We start from the raw sequence: 26,786 nt of genomic DNA on the forward strand, positions 1-26,786 counted from the left end.
TGTTGCTGACGTGGTTTGATAGAAACTCTAAAATGAGTTTCAGGAATGTAAGAGTTAGAAACTTTAGAGACCATAATTTCTAAAAATTAGTTAATAGTTATTTAGAAATCCTGTTGAGTTTTAGGGATATAGATGCTCTTAGATAGTATAGATTTACAATATAGTTAAAATTAATGTATGTTTAAATTTCTTTAGCTGAATTTTAATGTAGATCTTAAATTAGATATAGACAAATTTTCGATCTGATGTCCGTTGGAAACACCTGCTCCTTGTCTTTAGATGGTCTTATTCATGTCATAAAAATATTTTTTTTTAAATGTATACAAAAATTCATTGTACGAGAAAAGACTCGTCATAGAAAATTTGAGATGCAGTGCGAATATTTTTTTTAATAAAATATTTTTAATGCTTCTTTTGGAAAATTTGGTTTGGATAGAAATATACCCGTTTTTTTTTCTAACAATCTTAAAAACAATATACATAATTGATAGGATTTTTGTAAAAATTCTATTTTCATCCAGAAAAGGAATGCAAATATGCAGATCATATTATACGCTGCCTTTCTAGAAGAAATAGCCAGAAACTGCAATTTTTGCACTGCTTTTAAGGAAGCACAAATTTAATATGCGCTCCATCCAAAATAGGAACGCAAATTAAATCCGCTTTCCTCCTAAAAATAAAATTTTTACGAAAATTTTGTCAATTTTATTTATTGTTTATTGTTTTCGAGAAGGTGGTAAGAAAAAAAAATTAGGAGATATATATTCTCCCTCCATTCTTAGTATTAATCTTATCAATTTTTGTACAAAAGATGTAGTGATATGTGATATTTGAAAGAGAATTTAAAAAGAACTTTCAAATATATCTTCATTCTTATATTAAGCACATAAATGTTCTGATTTGTCAATAATTTTGATTAAAAGATGAAATTTAAAATTAATTATTAACTCGCCGATTAAATATTTTGATTTTATGCATTTTTTTATGTTTTGTTTTTTACGTGTAGATGTCTAAATTTATTTAGACACATACTCGTCACACGTATTTTTCACATGCAAATTGTATCATCTTTTTGATTGATCCAGGTTTCTTTCTATTTTTTAAATGACATTTGAGGAGTATTTGAATTGATTGATAATTGATTGATCTAATTTTTTTATATCATTTAAAAAATGTTATTTACATATAAATCTTACTTAAGAAATATTATTTGTCATTTATTCTAAATTTTTATGAAAATATGTCATTTTATATGCGATTTAATCTAAATTTTTAGAAATATATGTTTCCGTAACTTGCAACGCACCGCACGATACTAATAATTATTTAGTTATTCTTAAAATGTAACTTGGCTGTTTTGTAATATAAACTTTTTCTTAAGCGCATAGTATATTTCAATTGTTGTTATAAATCACTATCGTCAACATTTGATTAATAATGATCTTGGTGATATTTTTGAAACATATTAATTTATTTGAAATCTACCTTCCATCTTCTGTCTCAGTCAACTTATCCCCTGTCAGCATTCCAACTGCTTTTATTCTTTTTTTTTTTTTTTTATCTCAGTTGGTTGAATCACTTGGTTCCTTCCTTTTCCTTATTTTATTTTATTTTTTGAAAGTTATAAGGCATTTCGTTTGTTCTATTTTTTTTCTTCTTTTGTTGAATAAACTGTGACTGTGAGTCATGCACAGTGACCAAAATTGTAAAAAAAAAAAATGTATATGTTTTTTTATCAGGCGTATTATTAATTTGTTCCTCATATTAATTTGACACTGATGATTCTTTTTTTCACAAAATCATAGTAAATTTATTTTTCAATACTGACAACAAAAAAATTATATAAATTTTAAATCTGAATTAGATGAAGGGTTAAATTGCTTTATTGGTTTCGTACTCTAGTTTCAAAGTCAAAACAGTCGATTCGAACTGCTCGACATGCTGTGATTTTGTACCTATCTAAAAAATAAAAAAAATATAACATTTGGTATTGAGGCACATTTTAATATGAAAATCTTGTTGAATAGGTCAGATTGATATTTTAGACTTTGCAAATAGAAATAATAATGGAGGACATGATTGGAAATTTGGAATACATAAACAATAGAGTACTTTTACCCTACTCTTTTTGAGTAATTTCTTTTATTTGAAAAAAAAAAAGTAAAAAGTAAAAACCCTACTCTTTGCTACACAAAATATTTGGAGGATTATAGAAGTTTTAACGTTCATCGAAGCACTTCATATTTACAACGGCCTATATATAATTATCTATAATGAATATCAAATGACATTCAAATTAAATAGAATTTAATACACAACTAATCAATAATTTTAAAAAAAAATTATTTACCTTGATTTAAAAAGTATTGTCAAACTTATCAATTATTTAAGAGGTAACAGAATTTGGTAGCAATAATTTGATGAAATCTTCCAACCATACCATATTTCATAAAATATATTTATTATATTATATGGATGGAACTGTGGAAGTATAAAATTTATAAAATTTATGTCAGCATGGTCTATTATAAAGTGACTGATGATGCTCTCTTTGTTTATAAATATTGCCTTACCTAAAATTTGAACTCTTAAACAAATATTTGGGTTTTATTTAAAAAAAAAATGATTTGGTGGATCTCTCCATCAGAGAATAAAAAGAATAAAAATCTCTTCAGCATCTTGTTTGTAGTTTGATCTTCTTCTTTTTTTCTTAATAATATAATCTACGTATATTATGTAAAGAATCTTTTCTCTTTTGATTTGCAAAGAGCTGTGTAAGTAAAATAAGATTTTTCACAATATTTTGAATTAATTTAGTAAAAAAGGTTTGTAAGTTAATTTTATTACATCTATTTTTTATCATCTTTTTTACCTTTTGATTTAATACTAAATTAATTAAAAAGATTTATAAATTATGTATGTGAACACGTTACTTATTAAGTGAATCGGTTTCAACAGTTTGAATTTATTGTTTGAAGCCGTTCTGATAGATTTTAGAGTTAAACTCATTAAACAACTTAGTAAGCTTAAGAACATCCTAGTTCTACTCTTAAAATAATGAGATCGAATCGTCTGTCTCTCTGGGGGCAGGAAATTTCTGCCCCCAGAGTCACTGTTGGTGGGCCTCCATTTTAAAAAGTAACAGTGACCGGCCCCTTTTAACAGTGACCGGTCCCACCCGCAGTGACTAAGGGGGCAGAATTTTCCTACACCCCGGGAGCAGGTGATCTGTTTCCTAAAATAATATAATATAAAAAAAGGTGCATGTAATCATTTATTATAACAGCTATAACCGTTGAACTTTGAACATTGTTAAAAAAAATAAGGAATGAAATTTACAATGTTAACACGGAACCTACAAGTCATGTGCAGTGGGGTCCACTGTCATTAATTTCCGCTAATTAAATAATAATAGTGTGCTTGCTTGGATTCTTAGGGATCAAGCTAGGTTCCATCAGTTATCGGATCAAATTAATGAACTGTCGCCCGTTAACCCGATTCAAAAGCAGGCATAATGAAAAATATATTGATGAAAAGCAAAACCACTTTTCACAAATTTCAGTGACTTTTGTTTATTACAATAAAAATTTTAGGTACATAATATTTGAAGATTTTACAAGGGCACACATACAACTCAACTTTATTCTTCTAAAAAATTACCTTTTAACTTTTACACTTTTTTTTATAAAATTTGCTTTGAAATCATTCTACTTTCACGAGTAATGAATTGTATCAAAAATTTAAATATCATTTATCGCATTATTGTGGAACAGTTAAAAAAAAAAATAGTACTATATTCATATTGCACTGCTATAGCGCACATAGCGCTGATAACACCATAGCTTTTATGGTCCGAAAATACTATAGTGCGCTATTTAAAACCCTAATTTGCATGCAAAAATTGAAGATTACTTTTGCATAATATTTGAAGATTACTTTTTATAAAATTTGTTTTGAAACCATTCTGATACTTTCCTACATATTTATCCAAATTAAGTTGGTATTCAACTTAAGCACAATATATTTGTAAAAGTAATATTCAACTTCTTTTATAACAATAAAATATTGAACAAAAAAATATAGTAAACTAGAAAAGTCAATCCTATGTTCTCATGTCATAATCTAGAACATTTTTTTGGTAGTTTCAAAGTACCTTTAGCATTATGGAAATAAAAATGTCAAAAAGAAAAAGAGGTGGGTCACAATAAAAGGATGTCTTTTTCAATCCATTTTAACATGGCTATAAAGTATTTGTCTCTTTGTATGTAATTATGTAATTGTTTATTCCTCCACGTGTTAATATTTTCTCCATTTAAGATAAATGAGAGAGGATAAGAACACACTTTTTTTAGGCTGGTATAAATTGTAGATATACAAAGGAACTACTAACAAAATTTACAAATTTTACGGTGCATAAAAATTGAATTTAAAAATGAGGAGGATTTAAATATTTGCATGTCTCTATTTTTTATTTTTTTAATAATAAAAATTATAAATTTTATATGTTGAAATAAAATATGTTTAGATGCGATTCATATTATTTTCCTTCATACATATAAAAAATTATTATTTTTTGGTTTTGTTTTTAAATTTAAAAATGAAGAGGGTTTAAATGTTCCAACGTCTTTATATATAATTCTCCAATAATAAAAATTCTAAAATATGCATGTCAAAATAAAACAGTTAGACATGATCCATATTATTTTCTATGTACATAAACATAAAAATTATCACTTTTTATTTTATTTTTAAATAAATCAATAAGTTGAAAAATCAATATCGAGATATTTTCTATATGAGGAGGGATCAAGTTACAACAATTTTTGAGTTACAACAAGTTACAACAACCATTTTTTACATTTTTATAGTCCAAATCGTCGATCCAAACCATTAGATGTGATCTCCACAATAAAATGTGCTTCCAGACCAAATTTTACATTTTTTGGAATTTTTTTACTATTTATTAAGATGGGTACAAATTTCAATGGTATGAATTTGACTAGTTTTTGTACCCATCTTAATAAATAGTAAAAAAATTCCAAAAAATGTAAAATTTGGTCTCCAATTATATTTTATTGTAGAGATCACATCTAACGGTTTGGATCAACGATTTGGACTTTGAAAATGTAGAAAATAGTTGTTGTAACTCAAAAATTGTTGTAACTTGATCCCTCCTCTTTCTATATTTATATTTTTACAAGCTCTTGATAATAATCAAAACAAAGTTAAAATATTATAATAAAAGAAAAAATATTAATTTGTAACGGTTTTATTTATATTTAAATTTTAAATTATTAAAAAAATAGAGGTACCAATCGCTGCAGCACAAGCAGCACAAAATATCTGGATATTTTTTTAAAATGCTTTATTTTTCTTTTATTTATTTGTTTATTTTTCTTTGGATTGATTGATCATGAACCAATTAAATGTTGACATCCTGTTCTCTTTGTGAAATTCAATAATTATAGCATGAGCGCCTCTCTGTCATCAATAAATGCAAATCATGTAGTATGGTGTAATCAACAGAACTATATATATATATACAAGTCAACCACTTATACATGAAGTGCTTTAATGAGGCATTAAGGCCACCTTAAATTATTAATTAGTTGAATAAATCCAAATTCCTCTTAGTTGTGACATTTATGTCAATTTTCATAATTCACTAAACTTTTATCTATATTAAGTGGATTTTATACCACACTAAAATAAGAAAATTATATCAACATCATATCAATATTATCACTCAAATAGAAATTCCTACTTATTTCTATTAAATTATAGAGGCCTTTTGATAGTCTTTTGAGACATTTATCGTTGGACAGATCAGTTTTGGCTTCATGCAACACATAGGTTATAGAATTAAAATATCGTTACATAAAGTTCTGTACACTGTACGAAGTCAAAACTGCTCTGTTAATACCTTTACTCAAGTCTTTGACTCACCACCATAAAAAATGAGATGCATTGCGTAACATATTTCACAATAAGTACTATTCTAAATAGTCATAGTACATAGTACATAGTCATTTGTTTATTTTTATTTTCGATATATTGTTTCTATTTTTTTATTAATATGTAAATATCTACATTTTTATCCAACTAATTTTATTAATTATGTATCCTCATTTATTTTGATCAGATATAACAACATTATAGTTTTTTCGGATCATAAAAGCAACGCCATGGCATAAACATTCGCTATTAAGTAACAACTACCATAGCTTTAATAGCTTACTACTATTACCACTACACACTATGGGCTATTGCTAACCGTTATGATACATGAGCTTTATTTATTATTTATTTTTTGCAATTTGCATGAGTTTCTATGCTTTTGTTCCTATTTGTGATACTAAATTGTTCGCTATGTTAGGTATGCTAAATCGAACTCTGTACTTCTGTTTCTATTTGTGATTTAGTCTCTCCTTTTATATCGGAAAATATTCAAATATTAAATTTTCCTTTTACTTACTCTTCGTCTAGTATTCACTTTTAAATTTATAGCCCTTCATTTCAATTGAAAGCTGATTTCGATTATTGTAATATGTAAAATAATCAAATAGATCCTGACTTTATTTCATTGTAAAATTAATTGCCCTTCTTCTATTAAAATATGTAATACGAGGTATGAATTATTAAAAATCAATGATCATGATTGAATTAATTAACATTTGTAGAATCATCCTAGAACTTGAACCGGCCTCAATTTCAAAACAAAAATTGCACAAGTCCCTCCTGTTTATATTTTAATTAAGTATAAAATGCACGCTACTGTTTTGGTCAAAACACATAACATGGGTATTAATAAGCTAGAATTAATTATCTAATAAATCTATCTAATGCCTTCACATGATGCCAAACTATGCTTATAAAACTTTTTGCAACTTGGTACCATATATAATTTAAAATTACTTCCGTGCAAAAAGATGGATTATTTAAACATAAAATGCATTATTTGAGCGAGCAAGAGAATATTTGATTCTGGGATTTGTCGGATGATTATAAAAATTTTATATGCATCCTTTAATTTTGTTTTGATAATGAGAGAAATTATCTTTGTTAATGATGTGGGTCCCAGAACTCAGCGATTTGACTTGGTCAATATCCTAGGCTGTTCCCAAATCGATTGCAATTTCCAATTTTACCCCTCTCTTCTAGAGAGAGCATCTGCAACCTTATTTTTCATGACATCTTTGTATTCAAACTTCAATTGAATAACAATGCATTGTTAACATGTGTTTTTCAAGCTGATTTGATCAACTTTTATTGCTAAGTGCCACCAACTACGTAATGCTTCCATTTCTGTACTTAGTTGTATGCTTAGTGTACATCTTTTAGAGTACAAATCAGTGTTGAAAAAATCGGCCGTTTAGACTTATTAATCAGTCAATTAGTTGTTGGCGGTGATCAAACCGTCATGTATTTTTTCAATTAATTAATTGGTCAATTATTTTTTATTGTGACTTATTAGTTGCTTGACGGTATCCTATCTGTCCGATAAACGCATACTGTTATTTACAATACTAGTATAAATAGTATGCATTGTTCCAGTTTCTTTGTAGAATCTATCACTAACCTAACATATATTTTGGGTCAATTACAAGAACGTGACAAATTAAAATAGTATGAAGAAGTTGCTCTTCCCTTTTTTACATAATCATGTACAAAATTTAATCAATCTCCATACAAATTGAATCAAATAGCAAACAATCTCAAGTATGAGTTGCAATCTTGCATCAACAGCTTTTTACAAAATATATAGCTAAAAGATGATACTTATCTATATTTAAGTAGAAAGCTTAATTCATCGATGTAAAAAGTTCTAGAAACTAAAAGATGATGCTTATCTTTGTTTTGGAACTTGTATTATTTTAGAAAAAAAAAGTTAAAATGAAATGGCATAAAATAGTTAGGCCAAATCTCTTTATTTGGGTTTTTTCACATTTTAGATGTTAAAAGGAAAGCATATATAGTTAGTTCTAGTGATTTCCTAAAGACAAAGATATAATGATCAATTTTTACATGTTAGCACATCTACATCCTAACAACTCAAATAAGTTTTAAAATAACTATTAACTATTTTTTAGAAATTAAGGTCTCTAAAATTTTTAACTCTCACATCTCTGAAATTAATTTTAGAGTATCTATTAAATCACGTCAGCAATAAAATTAAAAAAAGAAATAATTTCAGCCAATTATTTGACCAGAATATATTTTATAAACAGTTTCTTAATAATATACTTTTTTGCATAGTTTTTAAATAAAAAAACTCTTCAACATCTCTGAAACTGAATTAGAAATTGATACATCAGATTAGAAATTCTCATAGTACCAAAGATACAGATGCTCTTATGGAACCAATGTAGAAAATAAATGAATAAATGAAGCTTTTATTTCGTAAACTCTTCTTTTTCGTTAAGCATTTATCTCTAGTCTCTACATACCTCAAAAGAACAAAACAGTGCATATATATGCTTCTTTTACATATGGAACCCACAATATAACTACATGATGATATGATCTTCTCTCTAGTAGATTGGGCCTAAGTGGGCCCAAATCCAGTGGGCTGAAATGACGAGGGACCAATAACGGTATTGCTTCTACCAACATCAATATAATCTCAGATTAAATTTGAGAGCAAATTTTAACAAGGCTTTAAAAAATTATGAAGTGTAGTTTTGAAAATAAGGAGGCATGTAAAAGGGAACAGAGGTGTCTGATGGTTATCAGATTAAATTCGGTCCGATGTTCAATTAAAGTTGTTCGATGCGCTTTAAGATTTGTGCAAACGACTTATGTTAAATTCTGTCTTGTAAATCTAAACGGATGCACTAATCTTGACGCAAATCAAATGGCTCCAACCAAACAACATATCAAATTTTGATAAATTCGATCTGATGTCCGTCGAAAGTCGAAACTCCCGGAATGTATTGGATTTAAGCTCCTTTGAACCCAACATTATATTTCGGTCAATCAGTATAAACCACCAACTGCTTTCACAGTCTCTGAAAAACCCTTGTGGCATGTCAATAAATAAATAGAGAATACATTGTTCAGCTTGTTAACCTTTTATACTTACAAATTATATAACACCCCATGTAAATGCCAATTGCCTGGGCTCAGCTCCCCTAAATTGTATAAAAACAAATAGAATTTAATATATTGATGTGTGATAAATATTGCGCCAAGGTAACAAAGAAAAACGACCTTTACTTGTACCAGTATATTATGGTACAGAATCTAACAGACAAGAATATCATGAAGAAGATTGCATTTAGAGGTTTATTTTTCTTTTCTTTTCTTTTTTCTCTTTAAAGAAACAGAAACAAAACTATAACCAAACTAGGGTAAATATTTATTCAGGGCAGTTTTGGCTTCATGCAGCGCACGGACTATCGAATCAAAACAGCATGTACTGCCTATTATGGGTGCGCTGTATGAAGTCAAAACTGCTCTGTTAAAGTATTATCTCAAAATAGTGAAGATTTTGCAAGATACAAAGGATAAGATATAACACTTACATTGCAATATTACAATCTACGCAAAGGTACTATATTTTCAGTTATTCTATGAAGATGCAATAGAAAAAAAAAGATAAATGAACAAAAATTACTCAAGAAAACACAGCAATTTGAGGAATTAAATTACTTCTTATGAATCTGGAGAAGTGGGTCGACCATTCTCTTGTGCAACCATGCAACCAAACTGAGCTTCCAGATCTTCATTTGCACAGAACACCTCCAAAGTTTGAAAAATATCACAAGAACACCTTGGTTGGTTCCTCATTGCTTCTTCTTCTCCATCTCCAGTGAAGGAACTCGTATCCTACGAGTTTAACTCAGATTTTGAGTTTAAATATGGACCGTTCGATTTAGATCGCATGAATATGAAAGACCCGTGCATTGGTAGGATTCAGATTAGACAGTCCAGAGCTGAACTTGAACGATGCGTTAATGCAGAGAATCGGACTCCTCTCTGTCTCGCTTTAGTGAAGTGCCACAAATGACAGATCTAGCTTGGGTACGGATCTCTTAGATCCGTAACAACAGGGAACCTTTAATTTTCGTGTCAGAATAGATCGGACGGTCTGGATTCAAACACAAAATTAATGTTACTTTATTGGAAACGATATCATGTACCTCTTACCTTCCGTTCTGTCCGTCGGTGTCAGTTTCTTAATTAGATTGAAAAGTTAACAGAAAATTCGAGATGCAAATAGATAAAACAGATGGACTTTTGGGCCGGCCCAAATAATTGGTTGGGTTTAGTTGGACCGGGTTGTTTAGATGTTGATTTTTTTTTTTATTCAGATTGAACTGTTACACGAGAAGAAGACAAAAAAAAAAAAATGGGTCGCTTCTCCTGGATGCAATAAAAATTTGAAATTTTTAGAAACCATAGTGGTTTGGTTTATCATTTTTGGAGTTATGGTATATTTAAAATTTCGGTTGTAACTTATTACGTTATTCTCATTTAGTGAAAATCAAAAGTGATTGTTAAATATTATAATAAAATAAGTATTAATCTAAGATATGGGGGAAATTTAATTTGAGTTAATTAAAATATATTATTAAAGCCCCAATAGTTTGTACATTTAAAGTAAGTTGTGATGGGGATGTATCCTAAAAAAAAATATTCCATGGGATATACATATATACATTTTTCTAGTATTTAGTATATTAGTGCCGATTTTTTTATTTATATTCAAAAAATAATTAAATTTCAAAAAATAACCAAAATTGAACGGGATCTCAAAATCTATCCAAACTGAAATTTTTTTTTCCGGTAATTTAGTCCAAAATCGGAAATTTTTTTTCCGGTTTCAACATTCCAAAACGGCGGCTAAAAAAAAGAGAGAAACCGTAAATTTTTTTTCCATTTTTCCATTTTTTTCTTTTTTCAGTTTTTTTTATTTAAATAGAAATATTTATAATTTATTTATTTTTTGTATTGAAATATTAGAAATATCTAATATATTTCTTTAAAAATAGATGGAATACTATATAATTTGATTTATTAGAAAGACTGCTACAAATAACCTGGATCAACATTTTTCATGCCAGATTTTTTGTGGCTGTAGGAAAAATTAATATATTTATTTATGTGTTATTGGAAAAAAAATAAAAATGTTTGGATTCTCAGTTATTGATCCCGGTTCAAAAGTCAATTCTAAGTAAATACAGAAAATATTGTGATCCTTCTAGTACATTTAATTTATAAAAAGTTGTATCTATTTTGAAAATTCTTTTTAATATCAATCATTAAATAACTTAAAATTTTTGTTTTTTTTCAAAATGAGATACCACATTTTAAAAATTAAATGTAATAGAAAGATGACAATATTTTCTGTATTTACTTAGACGTGACTTTTGAAGCGGGATCAATAACTGAGAATCCAAACATTTTTTTTTCCAATAACACATAAATAAATATATTAATTTTTCATACAGCTACAAAAAATCCGGCATGAAAAATGTTGATCCGGGTTATTTGTAGTAGTCTTTCTAATAAATCAAATTATATAGCATTTCATCTATTTTTAAAGAAATATATTAGATATTTCTAATATTTCAATAAAAAAAAAATTATAAATATTTCTATTTAAATAAAAAATCTGAAAAAAGAAAAAAAATGTTCAAACCGGAATTTTTTTTTTACGGTTTCTCTCTTCTTTTTTTTTAATTTTTTTTAGGTGCTGTTTTGGAATCTAGAAACCGGAAAAAAACATTTTCAGTTTTGGACTGAATTACCGGAAATTTTTTTTCCAGTTTGGATAGATTTCGAGATCCCGTTCGGCTTCAGTTATTTTTTTGAATATAAATAAAAAAAATCGAAGATTAGTGCATTCCATTTTTCTCTTTTTTTGAGGTTCTTCTATTTGACATATTAAATTATGGGCCGGGCACACTATCGTGCTTCCTCATGCCTGAATATTTGTCTAAAAAGAATATGAGCAAGTTGCTTTTTAATAAATAAATATGTAAAACCTGACAGGTGGTCAGTAGAGAAATAAACGGATTAGAGAGTAGTCAAAATATCAGTACATAAGTTCATTCTTGATTGGTCAAATTAATGTAGAAACACTTTTAGTTATGATTCTGCATATACAGTTTCTAATTGAAATAAGCTATCTTTTTCACCTAAATAATAGAATAAACCGTAATCACAGTTTTGGAATTAGAAAAAAAGTGGTATTTGTTACTCAATTGAGCTGATTATATAGTTCATATAATTCATATCTAGGAAGATGGAGCAGTGATATTTGATATAACTTAATAAATTTAATTATTAGTTAAATGTAATAATTAATGTTGGAACTTCCTAGAAACTTCATGAATGTAATAGTTATTGATGGAACTCTCTAGAAGTTATGTTGTAGTTATCTTGAATATAATAGTTATTGGTGGAACTCTCGTATATATGTTGTAGTTTTCTAGATTGTTGTCTTGGAAATATTAAAAAACATATCTAGGAAATAGAGAGAGTTAATTGGAGCAATACATGTTATTTAGTGATATTAGAGTGTGTAGAAAGTTTGCATGAGACTACATAATATGTAAGGAGTCTTTTCAATTTAAGAGAGTAAAAGAGACTAATTATTCACCCACCATCCATTAACAATCATAATCCTTTTGGTAATAGAAGTTAAATTTCTGTCATAGAGTACTATTAAATATATTAAGTTCTTATCAAATATTTGTACTTTGTCCTCCTAAGCTCTCATATGCACAAGAACTTATTATTCATTTATATCTCAACATTTTGAAATCAATATAAAGTGAAATATCTTGGAAACATGAAATTAGTAAAGTACCCTTTTATGTGTAAATGAAAGATAGGAAAATGTACCATGTAGTGAAATATAAATATATTTTGCAACTATTATGTTTTCATTGGGTATTTAATTTTATTTGAGCACATATTGTGCTTGAAGGAAGAAGATAGGCCGGCTCAATATCTATTTTATATGTGGTGAATTTTCTTATATTTCTCTCATTTTTTTTTTCTATCTTGGCTGAGCTGGAAAATCATTAATAGCATGGGGCACTAATGGGAATTATGTTGATTTTTATGCCTTAAGCCTTATTTATTCAAAGGGGATTAGGAATTTAAATTCAGTTTAATCTTGGGATTGAAGTAATAAAAAATACTGGATATTAACATTGTTATATTATTATTATTAATCTAAATGGTTCTGAAAATCGATATTTGAAGCAGAATCAGTAATATAGGGAACTTTTTGTAAAAAAATAATATCATATAATATAATAAGAATATCTAGAACTAATTAAACAAGTTTGCCTAATGAATTCTCACGTATAATAGAAAAGCAAAGGAAATGTATCTTTATTATTTTTAGATCAAGATGCATATTTATTCTCTATATATTAACATAAGTAAATGCTCATGCTATGCATTGGAAAGATATGGGCTCTCGTACAGTTCAAGTATATAAAGAATTAAAAGAAAATTTAAACTTTGAGAGAGTTAAATTGTAAATTTCAGTTTTACCAAAAAAAAAAAAAAAAAAAATTACATAGATGCTCTCTTCCATGTGATGCATGTTACTTTCTTGTAAACTGTATTTATCAAATAATAATGCTTTGCATGTCAGACAAATTTGCATGTGATGCATGTTACTTTCTCATTAGCTGTATGTAATTAAATACTTATTTCGAGGTCAATAATGCATGATATATACCCGGCGGTTTTAAGGCACTAAACATAATTTATTCTGCAATTAAAAAGGAACTGTTACTTAAATATAAAAAAGAATAATAAATATTCTCGCTTTGTATATAAAAATTAACCACTTGCTTCTAAAATATTGTTTTTTGTTTTGCATCGACAATCCATGGTGCATTTGATATTTTCCAACTGGATTCCACTGATAGAAGCTGCTTTAAACTTCTAAAATATTGTTTCAGTCTTCCCAAAGTCTTCCCCTTTCCTCTCTTTCCCGACATGACTCGATTTCTTTGATATCTAAAAATTGAGATAGCTCTTACCATAATATCGTTCAAAATCGCTAAATAAACCGGCCGATTGTTTCAATTTAGCTTCGATTTTTTAACAAATTGTTTTGAAAGATGGCGGAGGGTATAGTTAGTTTTATTTTGGATAAGTTGTCAGATGTTGTTGTTAAGGAGTATCTACTAATACACGGCGTTGGCGAGCAAGTGGAGAAATTGAGTGATGAGCTCAGTTGGATTAAAGCTTTTCTGAAAGATGCCGACATGAAGCAGATCGTAAATGAGATGGAAAAGCTTTGGGTGAAAATGGTCAGAGATGTTGCTTACGATATAGAAGATGTGATAGACAATGCCTTATTATCAAAAGAGCACCCGTCAGTATTTGCTCGAATTTTTGAGGCTACCAAAACATTGTTGGGGAAGCGCAAAAGGGACCCGGCTTTGCCCAACCTTACCGTTGAGATGAATAAGATCGTGGCACGGATTCAGGAGATCAATGAAAGTAGAGAGAGATATGGAATCAACTCTTTGGGTGAAGGCAGTGGACAGCGGCTGAGGCTACCGATCAGGCCCCCTGTGCTACATCAGATTGATGATCCTGATGTTGTCGGCTTCGATTCTGACAGGGAGAATGTCGTAAATCAGTTGCTTGACACAAGCAATAAAAGGCGCACTGTCATCTCGATTGTGGGACCTGGTGGGCTGGGAAAAACAACCCTTGCTCGAAAAGTCTACAATAGGTAAATATGATTATATGAAGCAACTGTGTCAAAAATAGAAAAATTAATAATATGATATTTGAACCTTAGTTTCCTTTTCATCTTATTTATATGAATCTTAAGTTCTTATACTCGTTCTGCACAAATTTTGTCCAAAAATTAATAAAGCTACCTGTTGAAATAAGGCCGACATTTTTATTTTACCCTTTTCTAAAATATTTTATTAAAAATAACCATATTTTAGGGTTTTTTTTTAAATACCCAAGTCGCAGAAAAAAAATCTGCGATTTGGTTTTTTTTTTTGATAAAATCATTTTTTTTATAATAAATGTATATGTATATATAATATATGTATAATATATGTATATGTGTGTGTATATATATAATACAATATATGTATATATATGTATATCTAATATATGTATATGTATATATAATATATGTAAAAAAGCAAGTTGGCAAAAAAATGAGTTTAACAAAAAAATCAATCTCTTACTTCGTTTACTGAGTCACAAACAGACAAAAAAACGAGTTTATAAAAATAAACCATTGTTTTTGAATCACAGATTTTATATTATATATACATATATTATATATGCATATAATATATATATACATATATTGAGATAGGCTAATGTGCTTTTGGTAGCATATGGGCCGAAATACACACGGTCCAAATTTGAAATTTCAAAATTCAAAAAGTCGATCTGAACCGTTCATCTTGTTCTCCATATTAATATGTGCTTGGAGACCCAATTTTACATTTTTCTGAATTGTTTTACTATTTATTAAGCCACTTTGAAAATCGCTAATCCAACGGTTTTACTGTTTTGTTAAGCCACCGTTGGATTAGCAATTTTTCAAGTGGCTTAATAAATAGTAAAAAAATTCAGAAAAACGTAAAATTTGGTCTCCAAGCACATATTAATATGGAGAACAAGATGAACGGTTCAGATCGACTTTTTGGATTTTGAAATTTCAAATTTGGACTGTGTGTATTTCGGCCCATATGCTACCGAAAGCACATTAGCCTATCTCTATATATATTATATATGCATATATTATATATATACATATATTATATAGAGCAAAGCTAGGGTGTGATGTGCTCACCAAGAGAGTTTGGTAAACACAACTCCAAAAGTATATCGGATCAACGTTAAATGCCAAATCCAAACCGTTGAAACCCATTAACTTCATGAGTGATGCATTTACATACAAAATTTTGAAAGTTTCGAGTTTATTTGCTACAAGATCAAGTGGTCAAAGAAATAATAAAAATTGAATATATAAAACAACTTATAAATTAACTTATAAAATGTTAATTTATTTGACCGCTTGACCGTGTAGCAAATAAACTCGAAACTTTCAAAATTTTGCATGTAAATGCATCACTTATGAAGTACATAGATTTTAATGGTTTGGATTCGGTATTTGAAGTAGATCCGATGAACTTTTGGAGTTGTGCTCACCAAACTCTCTTGGTGAGCACATCACACCCTAGCTTTACTCTATTATATATACGGCCATTTTTATTAATATCCTTAAAAAAACTTAATTTTAAAAATAACCCTACATTTAATTTTTTTATTAAAAATGCCCCAACTGCCAGGCCCACGGGCGGCCCAAAACACAAGCGGACCGCCCGTGGCTGGGGCGCCCCATGGTCCTTTTTTTTATTTTTTTATTAGAGATCTTAGTATTTTGATTTGAATAATTTTGTGAAAAAAAAGTTTTCTTATTTATAGTGTATGCCAAAAAATAAAATATTTGATATCTTTACGAAGTGATGTCGTAAATTTTTATAACTTTGATTTTTTTTATTTTTATTTTTTTGGTGAACTTTGATTTTATTTGTCAATTGGATATCACAAGTCTAAATATAACACTAATAAGGACTTGGCCTTTATTATGGTTTTTATAATATATGTATAATATACACACATACACATACACATACACATACACATACACACACACACACATACACATACACACACATATACACATACACATACACATATACATACACATATTCACATACACACATATACATATACATATACTAGTATTTTGATTTTAATAATTTTGTGAAGAAAAAGTTTTCTTGTTTAGAGTGTATGCCAAAAAATAAAACATTTGGATATCTTTATGAAGTGATGTCGTAAATTCATATAATATGCAATAATTTTTTTTTACGAAATTGATTTTCAGTGGTTCGTATAAAAGTTATACAGATTCAATTAATTTTATGTATAAATATTTTCTTATAATTTTGAACGAAAATTTTAACTGAGAATTTTTATTTTTTATTATGTATGCACATATATGTTGATGAATGTCATTTGGAGATGCAATATGTTAGAGATCTTTAACCAAGAGACATCATATCATGGATCACATGCATACTCTTTTTTTGATATGTTGGATCTAATACGTCTTAGTTTGTATGAAATTTGGGTCCAAACTAGATCATAACCAAGCATTTTGGCAATTTGAGCCCAACTTAGCGAATTTTGGGCCAAAGAATTTTGGGCCAAAGCTTGATCATGTGGTTACTAAGTGGTAAGGATATAACTTTTATACAAACATTGTATTGGATCCTGAGGAGTATATGTTATGTTTTATTACATGAGATTGCATGTACAAAAGGCTTTGTATATATATATGTTGCGTGAATTGTAATCTTCTACCTTTTTTTGTTACTAACTAATATCAAATTATAATTGTAGTATGGACCAAAGCAAAAGTGTATGTGTATATGTATACTAATATTATTTGTTAGTTGGATATCACAAGTCTAAATATAACACTAATTAAGGACTTAGCCTTTATTCAAAATAGTAGTTTAGAGCTACTAAAATAGTATGTGTATATATGTAGCTTTGTATATGCATATGTATATGTGTATATGTATATGTATATGTCTATGTGTATATGTGTATGTGTATGTGTATGTGTATGTGTATATGTGTATGTGTATGTGTGTATGTGTGTATGTGTGTATGTGTGTATGTGTATATTATACATATATTATAAAAACCATAATAAAGGCCAAGTCCTTATTAGTGTTATATTTAGACTTGTGATATCCAACTGACAAATAAAATCAAAGTTCATCAAAAAAATAAAAATAAAAAAAATCAAAGTTATAAAAATTTACGACATCACTTCGTAAATATATCAAATATTTTATTTTTTGGCATACACTCTAAATAAGAAAACTTTTTTTTCACAAAATTATTCAAATCAAAATACTAAGATCTCTAAAAAAAAAAAAAAAGGGACCATGGGGCGCCCCAGCCACGGGCGCTCCGCTAGTTGGTATGGAGCGCCCCAGCCACGGGCGGTCCACTTGTGTTTTGGGTCGCCCGTGGGCCTGGCAGTTGGGACATTTTTAATAAAAAAATAAATGTAGGGTTATTTTTAAAATTAAGTTTTTTTTAAGGATATTAATAAAAATGGCCGTTATATATACATATACATATATTATACATATATTATATATACATATACATATATTATAAAAAAGATGAGTTTATAAAAAAAAAAGCACCCCAAGCCGCAAAAAAATCTGCAACTTGGGTTAGTTAATCAAAAAAGGAAAAAAAGAAAGAAAAAAGAAGCCCAAACCGCAGATTTTTTCTGCGGCTTGGATATTTTTAATAAAATATTTTAAAAAGTAGGTAAAAATAAAAATTTCGGAAAATAGGGTTATAAAATTGTGCAATTCAAATGAAACTTTCTCTGAAAAGATGGTTTTTCAAGGCAAAATTCCATATATGCACCTCAAAAGTTCTGATTTATTACCCATAAGATTTTAGCCAGACACATTTTCTGTAGAAATTTACTCTTCTACGGTTCTTGTGAAAATAAAATCAATGCTAGTTTTTTGTAGAAATTTTCTGTAGAAATTTACCCATTAGTTTTGAACCTAATTTTTTTCGAAAATAAAATCAATGCTATATTTTTTAGAATTATGGTATATCTTGTGAAAGTTTTACAGAGAGTTCTGTTACCTTTTAATTCTGATGAGTTTACTTGTTAATACTCAGGTAGAGTTTTAGAAAAATTAGTACTTAAGGAATAAGGAGAAATGCCAAACTAAATTCTCGTATACAGACTAGATGATTGGACAGCTTAAAATTAAATTCTTTTGTCAAAAAAATAAAGTGTGAGAACCAACCTATATGATAATATATATGCACAAGTACCAATTATAGGAGCAGAGGAATACTATATGATTCAAACTATCTGCTTTGTTTTCTACAGCAATGATGTCAAGAGAAGTTTTGATGTTTGCATATGGGTAGTTATCTCTCAAGAGTACAATCTAATACATATTTTGAGAAAGATAATAGAGCAAGTCGAGCCTCTCCCTCGAATAGACCTAGAAGATGAAGAAGGGTATTTACTTACAAAGCTTTACAAAACTCTAAATGGTGAGAACTACACTGTAGAAGACTATTTACGTCCAAACTCTCGTGACCCTCAAGCTGGTAAAAAGCCAAAGAAATACCTGCTAGTCCTAGATGATATGTGGAAAAGAGATATATGGACTAAAATTGGTGAAGTGGTACCTGATGCCAAGATTGGAAGTAGAGTAATTGTAACAACTAGAATCCAAAACGTTGTTGATAATGCTGAACCATATAAACTGTCATATTTAACTGAGGAAGCGAGCCTAGAGCTTTTGTTTAAAAAGGCTCTACCTAATCGAGATTTGATTGAAGGGTATCCCGATGAATTGAATGAGGTTGGAAAACAATTTGTTAAAAAATGTGGTGGATTACCCCTTGCATTATCGGTTTTAGGAGGTTTATTATCAAAAAAAAATCCTAATTATATTTCTTGGAGTAATATGTTGCAAACTATGAACTGGAGTATTGAGGGGAGAGAATGTACTGAGATCATGGAAACCAGCTACGATGACTTGCCATTAGTTCTCAAAACATGTTTTATGTACTTTGCGGCTTTCCCTGAAGACTATGAAATCGATGCTAGAAGATTATTTCGGTTGTGGATTGCTGAGGGGCTCATACCGACAGAAGAATCCAGAACTTTGGAGAATACTGCTGAGAGCTTCCTAGAGGATCTAGTGGAAAGGTATACTTCAATATTTCATCATTCTATTACAGATTCATTAAACTTACCTTTTGATTTTTCTCTTTTTTGTTAGATAAGATATCTTATATATTGAAATTCAAATATATATCCATCATAAATTCATCCATTACATATTTCCCCATCCAAAGTTAAAAATTAGTTATTTTCCCATCTAAACTCAACTATTTCTTTAATACACCCATTTCTTAATTTTAGCATTTAAAAATATAATTAAATAATAACAAAAAAATTAATGGACATATTTGCCCCTTATTCAATACCCTGCTTCTTCCGTTAATTACGGACTTAACCTGCAAAAAAAAAAAAAGATTAGCTTCTTCCGTTCATTACGAGTAACACGAATTAAGTAACATAAAAAGAAATACCTTCTCCGAATCTTGTTTCTTCCATTAATTACCAATAAGTTGGGTGCGTTATTTCTTCTCTTATATACACCCAAACATCTTTTCAAACAATAAGTAATCAAAACCACTTGATAGGAGCCAAGATGAAGAGCCTTAAATTTTGCACCCATTATTCTTTTCACACAAAAATTAGTTTGTTGCCAAGATAAACTACTTACCCAAATTTCTTATTGATACCCTAAATCAATCAGGTATGCACTATTTTGGTTAAATTGATCATCTTTTTCTTAAATGATTTGGTTACAATGCTTGCATATATATAGGAGATCGCTACTCCGACAAAAGTTGCTAAATTTCATAGTCTAGATCTTTCTATTCATTTTCAGCGTGACACGTCAGCATCTTACTTGTTTCCGTTCTCCTGCTAATATGCCAATATCCATCTCCATTCCTACTGTTGTGTCCCACTTTGTAGAGAAATGTTGGGCCCTTTTTGTCCGTCTATTTTAATTAAATCGGTGCCCGCGCGTGCGCTTGCCACATCAGCCGTCAACTTCCATCTCTTTTACTTCGCAAATTGCCCAAGTCACTTTTTTGAACGACTATTTCCCAAACTGAGTTGAGATCGTGACAAGCACCAAAGTTACTGGTAATGAACAGAAGAAGGGGCAAATATGTCCTTTAGATTTTTATATTATTTAATTATATTTTTAACTGATAAAATTAAGATATGGGTATATTAATAAAATGGTTAAATTTAGATGGGCAAATAACTAATTTTTAATTTTAGATGGAAAAATATCTAATTAATGTATTTACCATAGTTATATATATAAGTTTCTTTAAATTTAATTGGCTCTTTAAAAGTCAACTCATATTATTGACTAACATTTTTCTTATACGTTTCATATAATCCAAATTAAGAATCCCATTTAATTAATTTTCTAATTTAATTTCAACAGAAGCTTGGTTCAAGTATCAAATAGATCTCACAATGATTCCATCAGAAGTTGTCGTATACATGATCTCCTTCGTGAACTTGCCATCAAAAAGGCCAAAGAGGATAACTTTCTCACAATTTGCTCAAACCCTGACAACTGGGAGAGCAGCGCCAAGGCACGTCGTGTGACGGTCCATTACTCGGGTTGCGATGAATTGATGAAACATGCAAATCCAAATCTCCGTTCTTTGTTGTGCTTTAAGAATCCAATGCCAAATTGCTCTCAGCAAAGGCTGCTTAAGGTGCTTAGTGGCATGGAAGAATGGAGTAAAGAATTGGTAGATTTCGAGTGTTTTCATGGACTGCATCAATTAAGGTATTGTTGATTTTTGAGGAATAAAACAGTGAAGTGATAAACAAATGGTATGATGAATTGTTTTTTTCCCTAACAGTTACATAACAGTCGAATAAATGTGCAAAAACCGGATGTTAATTTTCTATCGAAACTCCTAGCCAAATCTGCATTGGAATAGCCACACACATTGTTAGAATTATTATTTTCATGCAAATTCTTTTTCCAAGTGTTCTTTTTAAATAGTTTAAAATTCTATTTATTAATTCCAAGTGTGGTGTTTTTGGAGCATACATGAATTTGCTAATTTGATTTACCGAGAACAAAGTATCTTGACGGGTTACCGTTTGGTATATTAATTTTACTACAAGTCTTTTAAATTGATTTATATATTCTAATGGTTCACTTTTTTCGCTATTTAATTTATGCTTGCCATCTTTTGGTGTTGAGGCCAGTTTATAATCTAGTTTACCGGTTTCCTTCAATAAATTGAAAGTATATTTTCTTTAAGAAATAAATATGCCTTTCTTAGAATGTGAGATTTCAATTACTAGAAATATTTGAAATAACGAAGATCCTTAATGTCAATTTTTTTTTTCAATTGAAAATTTATTTATTAATTTCTTCCTGGTTATTTCCAGTAATTATAATGTCATCAACATATACTAATATAAAGGTAGTATTAATTCCTTCAAATTTTACTAATAAAGAATGATGGGCACTACTAATTTTTAAATTATAAGATATTAAATGAGAGCTTAGTTTGCCATACCATGCTCTTGGAGATTATTTAAATCCATAAATGTTTTTCTTCATTTTTCAAGCTAATCCACGATTTTTTTTTCTTTTTCATGACTGGGTGGTAAAGTCGTATATATCACTTCTTCAAGTGTTGTTTGAAGAAAGACATTTTTGACGTCCATTTGGTATAATTTATAATTTTGGTTTACCGCAATAGAAAATAAAATCCTCACAGTATTCATTTTGACCATGGGTGCAAAAATTTCATAATAGTCTATACCATAGGTTGGCGTATATCATTTGCAACTAAGTGAGTCTTATATCGTTCTACGATACCATCGCAATTATACTTAATTTTTTAATATACCTTTTGCAACTTAGCTTTTGGTAATTGTACAATTACTCAAACTTTTATTTTTGAAGAGCCTTTAATTATGCTCTCATGGCCTTGAGCCAAACCGAGTTGTTTATGGCTTCAAGGTAATTATTTGGTTTTATTTCTTTTGAAATAGGGGTAAAAAATATTTGGTGAAATATTTTTATAGGAAATAAAATTTTGAATATGATATTGTATCTGGTATGTCAGAGAGTCTCTCAACCTTGTTGATGGTTGAATTGTCCTTGACAATCTTCTTAATAGTGTATTTTCCACACTTGTTTCTTCCAAGTTTTTCTCTTCCTCTTCGTTTTGTGAGATTTCTTCTATCTCACTTTCATCTTGTACCGGGGTGGTATTTTCCTCTGATGTGGTATTTTCTATATTTGTATTACCAACTTGTGGTAATACAAATATGTTTGGTATTTCTTTGATATTGATTTTATTATCAACATCCTTCTAATATGGCTCATTTTCTAGAAATATTATATCTCTAGAAATGTAGTATTTGTGATTAATTAGATCACAACATATATAACCATTTTTTGTGAAGAATATCTAAAAAAAAAATAGTTTTAATTGAAGTATTATCCAATTTATCTTGTTTGCTTTTGTGTACAAAGGATGTGCACCTAAATAGTCTCAAATGATTCAATATAATGTTTCTTTGGTAAAGGATCTCCAATGTATTTTTATAATTTAAATTGGCACTAGGCAATCTATTTATTAAATATGTGGCAGTGAGTACGGCATCCGACCAAAAAATCTTTAGTATATTATTTTGAAATAAAAGAACTCGAGTCATTTGAAGCAAATGTTTATTTTTCCATTCGGAAACCCTATTTTGTTCGGATGTATACACATGTTGTTTGATGTAAAATTACTTTTTGCTTCAAAAAATTTGAAATTTTTTTATTTATAAATTTTATTCCATTATCGGATCCAAACATTTTAATTTTTGCATCATATTAATTTTCTATAAAATTATAGAACTCCTGAAGTGAGAAAATACTTCACTTATATTTTTTAGTAAATGTAACAAAGTTAATTACTTTAGAAAAATCATCTATAAAAATTACAAAATATTTGTATTCATTAAATGATTCAATTGGAGCGGGTCCCCACTCAAAAGGTTTCTCACTTTTACTATTTGATAGATGAAATGGTAATCTAGTATGTTTTTCTAATTTACACATTTAACAATTATGACAATCCAATTTTGAAAAATGGCAAATATATTTAAGGGTTTTATTGGAAGGATGTCCTAGTCTTTTATTTCAAAAAGTGTCTAAATTATCTTGTCTTCTCACATTTAGATTGAATTTTTCATAATTTAAAAGGTAGAGCCCATTTTTTTTTAAAAACATTCACCAATTATTTTTTCAGTTTGCCGATTCTTAAATATTATATATTTGAAGAAAAAAATGCATGACAATTTAATTTTTGTATTAAGTTTTTTTAATTGAAATTAAATTTCCAGAGAAACTACTTATATATAAAATATCTTTTATATTTTTTGAAAAAATATTACATACTCCCATGTTATCAATTTTGGTTTACACAATTTGCAACAACAACATATTGGTTATTTTTGGATCTATCTTAATTGGTCAATAAATCTTTTTTCCAAAATATGTGATCGGTTGCACATCTATCTAAAATTATTTGAATTTTTGAAGAAAGATTTATCTAGTTTAAAGCAATACAACAATATTTTGGGAGATCTTGTTGAGCCAACCGGGTAATTAGTTGCTGAATTAGATGCCTCACTTGATCTTGGTTTTCTTGGACTCGTTTGCTTTGACCCGTTTCACCTTTTTTCCTCATAATCTCTTCCTAAATGGAGGCCTCCATTTCCTGACAAATGTAGATGATGTGTCTCTTTTATTAAATCATTTTTCTTCTCTCTTCCTAAGAGTTGTTTTGCTCCTCATTTTTTTTTGTCGCTGCCTTTTTTTATCTTTCTCCCGATCTCCTTCCCTCTCCGTTGTTTTTCTTTTTGATCGGAGATGAGAATACAAGAACCGACACCGATCTTGGGTGTGGTCCATTTTTTTGCAATTTGTACACCTATGAAGGTGATTTTGGCGATTGATGAGGCTAGAGTTTTGTGATTTTGTTGCGTAGACTCAATCTTTAGTTTTATGTGGCTGTTGAACACTCATCGCTAATCTCTTGGTTATGGATTTAATCAATTTTCTTTCTTGTTGGAGGATCTCAGGTTGGTATGCCATAATTGCTATTATTTATGTTTGATCGTATTTTTCTGGGTTTCTGTTATTTTGCTGGTACTGTCTTTCTGGTATCTGTTATTTTATATTGGCTTTCTGGTATTTTGCTAGTATGGCACTTCTCTTTTTTTGGCATTGCTGGTTTTGCTGGTATTTCTGGTACTGAACTTGATAAGAACAGATACTCTTGTTAATTTTCTAGTATGGGTGGTTGTCTTGTGTAGCTCTTGGTGGCCTTTAAGGAACTTGGTTTATTTTCTTTAAGTTGTTGTCTTGTGTATCTCAAGTAGGTATGCTTTAATTACTGTTAACTAGTAACTATGTTTTATCTAATAAATGGTCAATGACGAAAATATCCCTAACCGGTCTGAGGCCTAACTGGTGCTCTAATTATCTTGTTTCTCAACAGATATTGTGCACTTACTGGCAAATTGAGTAGTAACAGAAGATCTTTTGAGTCATTTATAAGCAGCCTAAAATTTGTGGAGACCCTTGATTTCTTTGGACTAGATGATCATGGCAACTTGCCGGATGATATATGGAATGTGAAAACACTTAGGCATGTGATGCTAAATTATTTCAAGGAGTATACTGCAGGACCCTCATCATCTGCTGACCTAAAAAATCTGCAAACACTCAGGGGTGTGAAGAGCAGAGAATCATGGAATGCACAGTTACCTAAACTACCAAATTTGCGTCATTTACGTATCGAAGTGGAGATTTCAACCCGCTCGTTTTCATGGGATGTAATGGCCAAGTTGCTTGATACACTGAATCATCTAACCAATCTTAGTTTACGTGGCAGTGAAGTGCCACAAACAATTGTGGAGATGCAAAGGTTTCCATTTTATCAGCATTTACAATATCTGTTTCTAGAAGAGCAGTCCCCATCCCCCAACAACAAGTTGTCACCTGAGGTTGGCATGTTTCCCATCCACATCACACAGCTTGTACTCCAAAATCTCCAGTTCAAGGAAGATCCACTGCCCGTGCTAGAGAAGCTACGCAGCCTCAGGATGCTCTACTTGGATAAAGTAGAAGTGAATCGAAAGATGAGTTGTTCTGCTGGAGGCTTCCAACAGCTACATGAGTTGACCTTTGTCAGCCTAACCAATCTAGAAGAATGGGAGATAAAGGCGGGTGCCATGCCCATACTTAAGGTAGTGAACCTATCTTGTTGTGCGAAAGTAAGGGTGCCTCTCGGGCTTCAGTACCTGTCCAACCTCAAACAACTTGACATAAGTGGGAGCAGCGAATTAAAAGAGCATGAAGATGAGATCCGCAACAACATCTGCAAACATGTTCCCCACATATCGTGGAGATATTAAATAGTTCTTGTAGAGTGCTTTCCTTTAATTTATTTGTGTTAGTGTTTCGATCCTTCCCGTACTGCTATCATTTTCTTTCCTTTTAATTTATTTGTATTTGTTGTTTGGTTTAAATTATTCTTGAGTTGTTGACTATGTATTCTATTTCTATACTGTGATGCACATTTTACTCACGTTCCTCCTACATATGTATTTCGAAGATAAAAGAAAAAAAAAACTCTATATCATGCCAAATTGCTTCTGACTTCCGGTTTAATTTTATTTTAATAATTATAAAATTTTAAATTATACATCTAGGAAAAAGGGCTCAATTTTAAATTCTGCCGCATATATAAACATATTATCAGTTTAAAAAAAATGAAAAGAAAAATTCAGGGCCTCTATATGGAAATCTGGTCCATTTGAACTTATATTAGTATGAGGATATATCACGTTGAACGGTACGGATCGACAATTTGATCCCTAACCATATTTTAGTATTTATATCACGTTGAACGGTACGGATCGACAATTTGAACTTCGAAAATGAAGATATAAAATATGAGGTATGATGAAGATGAGGCATTGGAACCCTCCTCATATATATATATATTATCTCTGTTATATATCACCAGCGACTCATATAACATATCTAAATTATCAATGCCGAAGC

The 26,786-nt window shown here is 29.5% G+C and overlaps 1 protein-coding gene across 1 annotated transcript; it reads left to right on the forward strand.

The window, feature by feature from the left end:
- The first annotated feature begins 14,000 nt into the window (after positions 1-14,000).
- Positions 14,001-26,264, forward strand: LOC144553977 (disease resistance protein RPP13-like). The gene is made up of 4 exons (XM_078302153.1): positions 14,001-14,716; positions 18,968-19,801; positions 21,129-21,482; positions 25,216-26,264. The coding sequence occupies exons 1-4, from the start codon at positions 14,094-14,096 to the stop codon at positions 26,132-26,134; spliced, it is 2,730 nt and encodes a 909-aa protein (XP_078158279.1). The 5' UTR covers positions 14,001-14,093; the 3' UTR covers positions 26,135-26,264.
- The last annotated feature ends 522 nt before the right edge of the window (positions 26,265-26,786 follow it).

Source organism: Carex rostrata, chromosome 5, assembly GCF_964058835.1.
Source record: "Carex rostrata chromosome 5, lpCarRost1.2, whole genome shotgun sequence".
Classification (NCBI taxonomy): Eukaryota; Viridiplantae; Streptophyta; class Magnoliopsida; order Poales; family Cyperaceae; genus Carex; species Carex rostrata.

Excerpts from the sequence above, each read along its gene's own strand:
- LOC144553977 (XM_078302153.1), top strand. The coding sequence starts at position 14,094 with ATGGCGGAGGGTATAGTTAGTTTTATTTTGGATAAGTTGTCAGATGTT. Across the intron at positions 14,717-18,967 it reads GCTCGAAAAGTCTACAATAG|CAATGATGTCAAGAGAAGTT; the intron begins GTAAATATGATT and ends TGTTTTCTACAG. Across the intron at positions 19,802-21,128 it reads CTAGAGGATCTAGTGGAAAG|AAGCTTGGTTCAAGTATCAA; the intron begins GTATACTTCAAT and ends TAATTTCAACAG.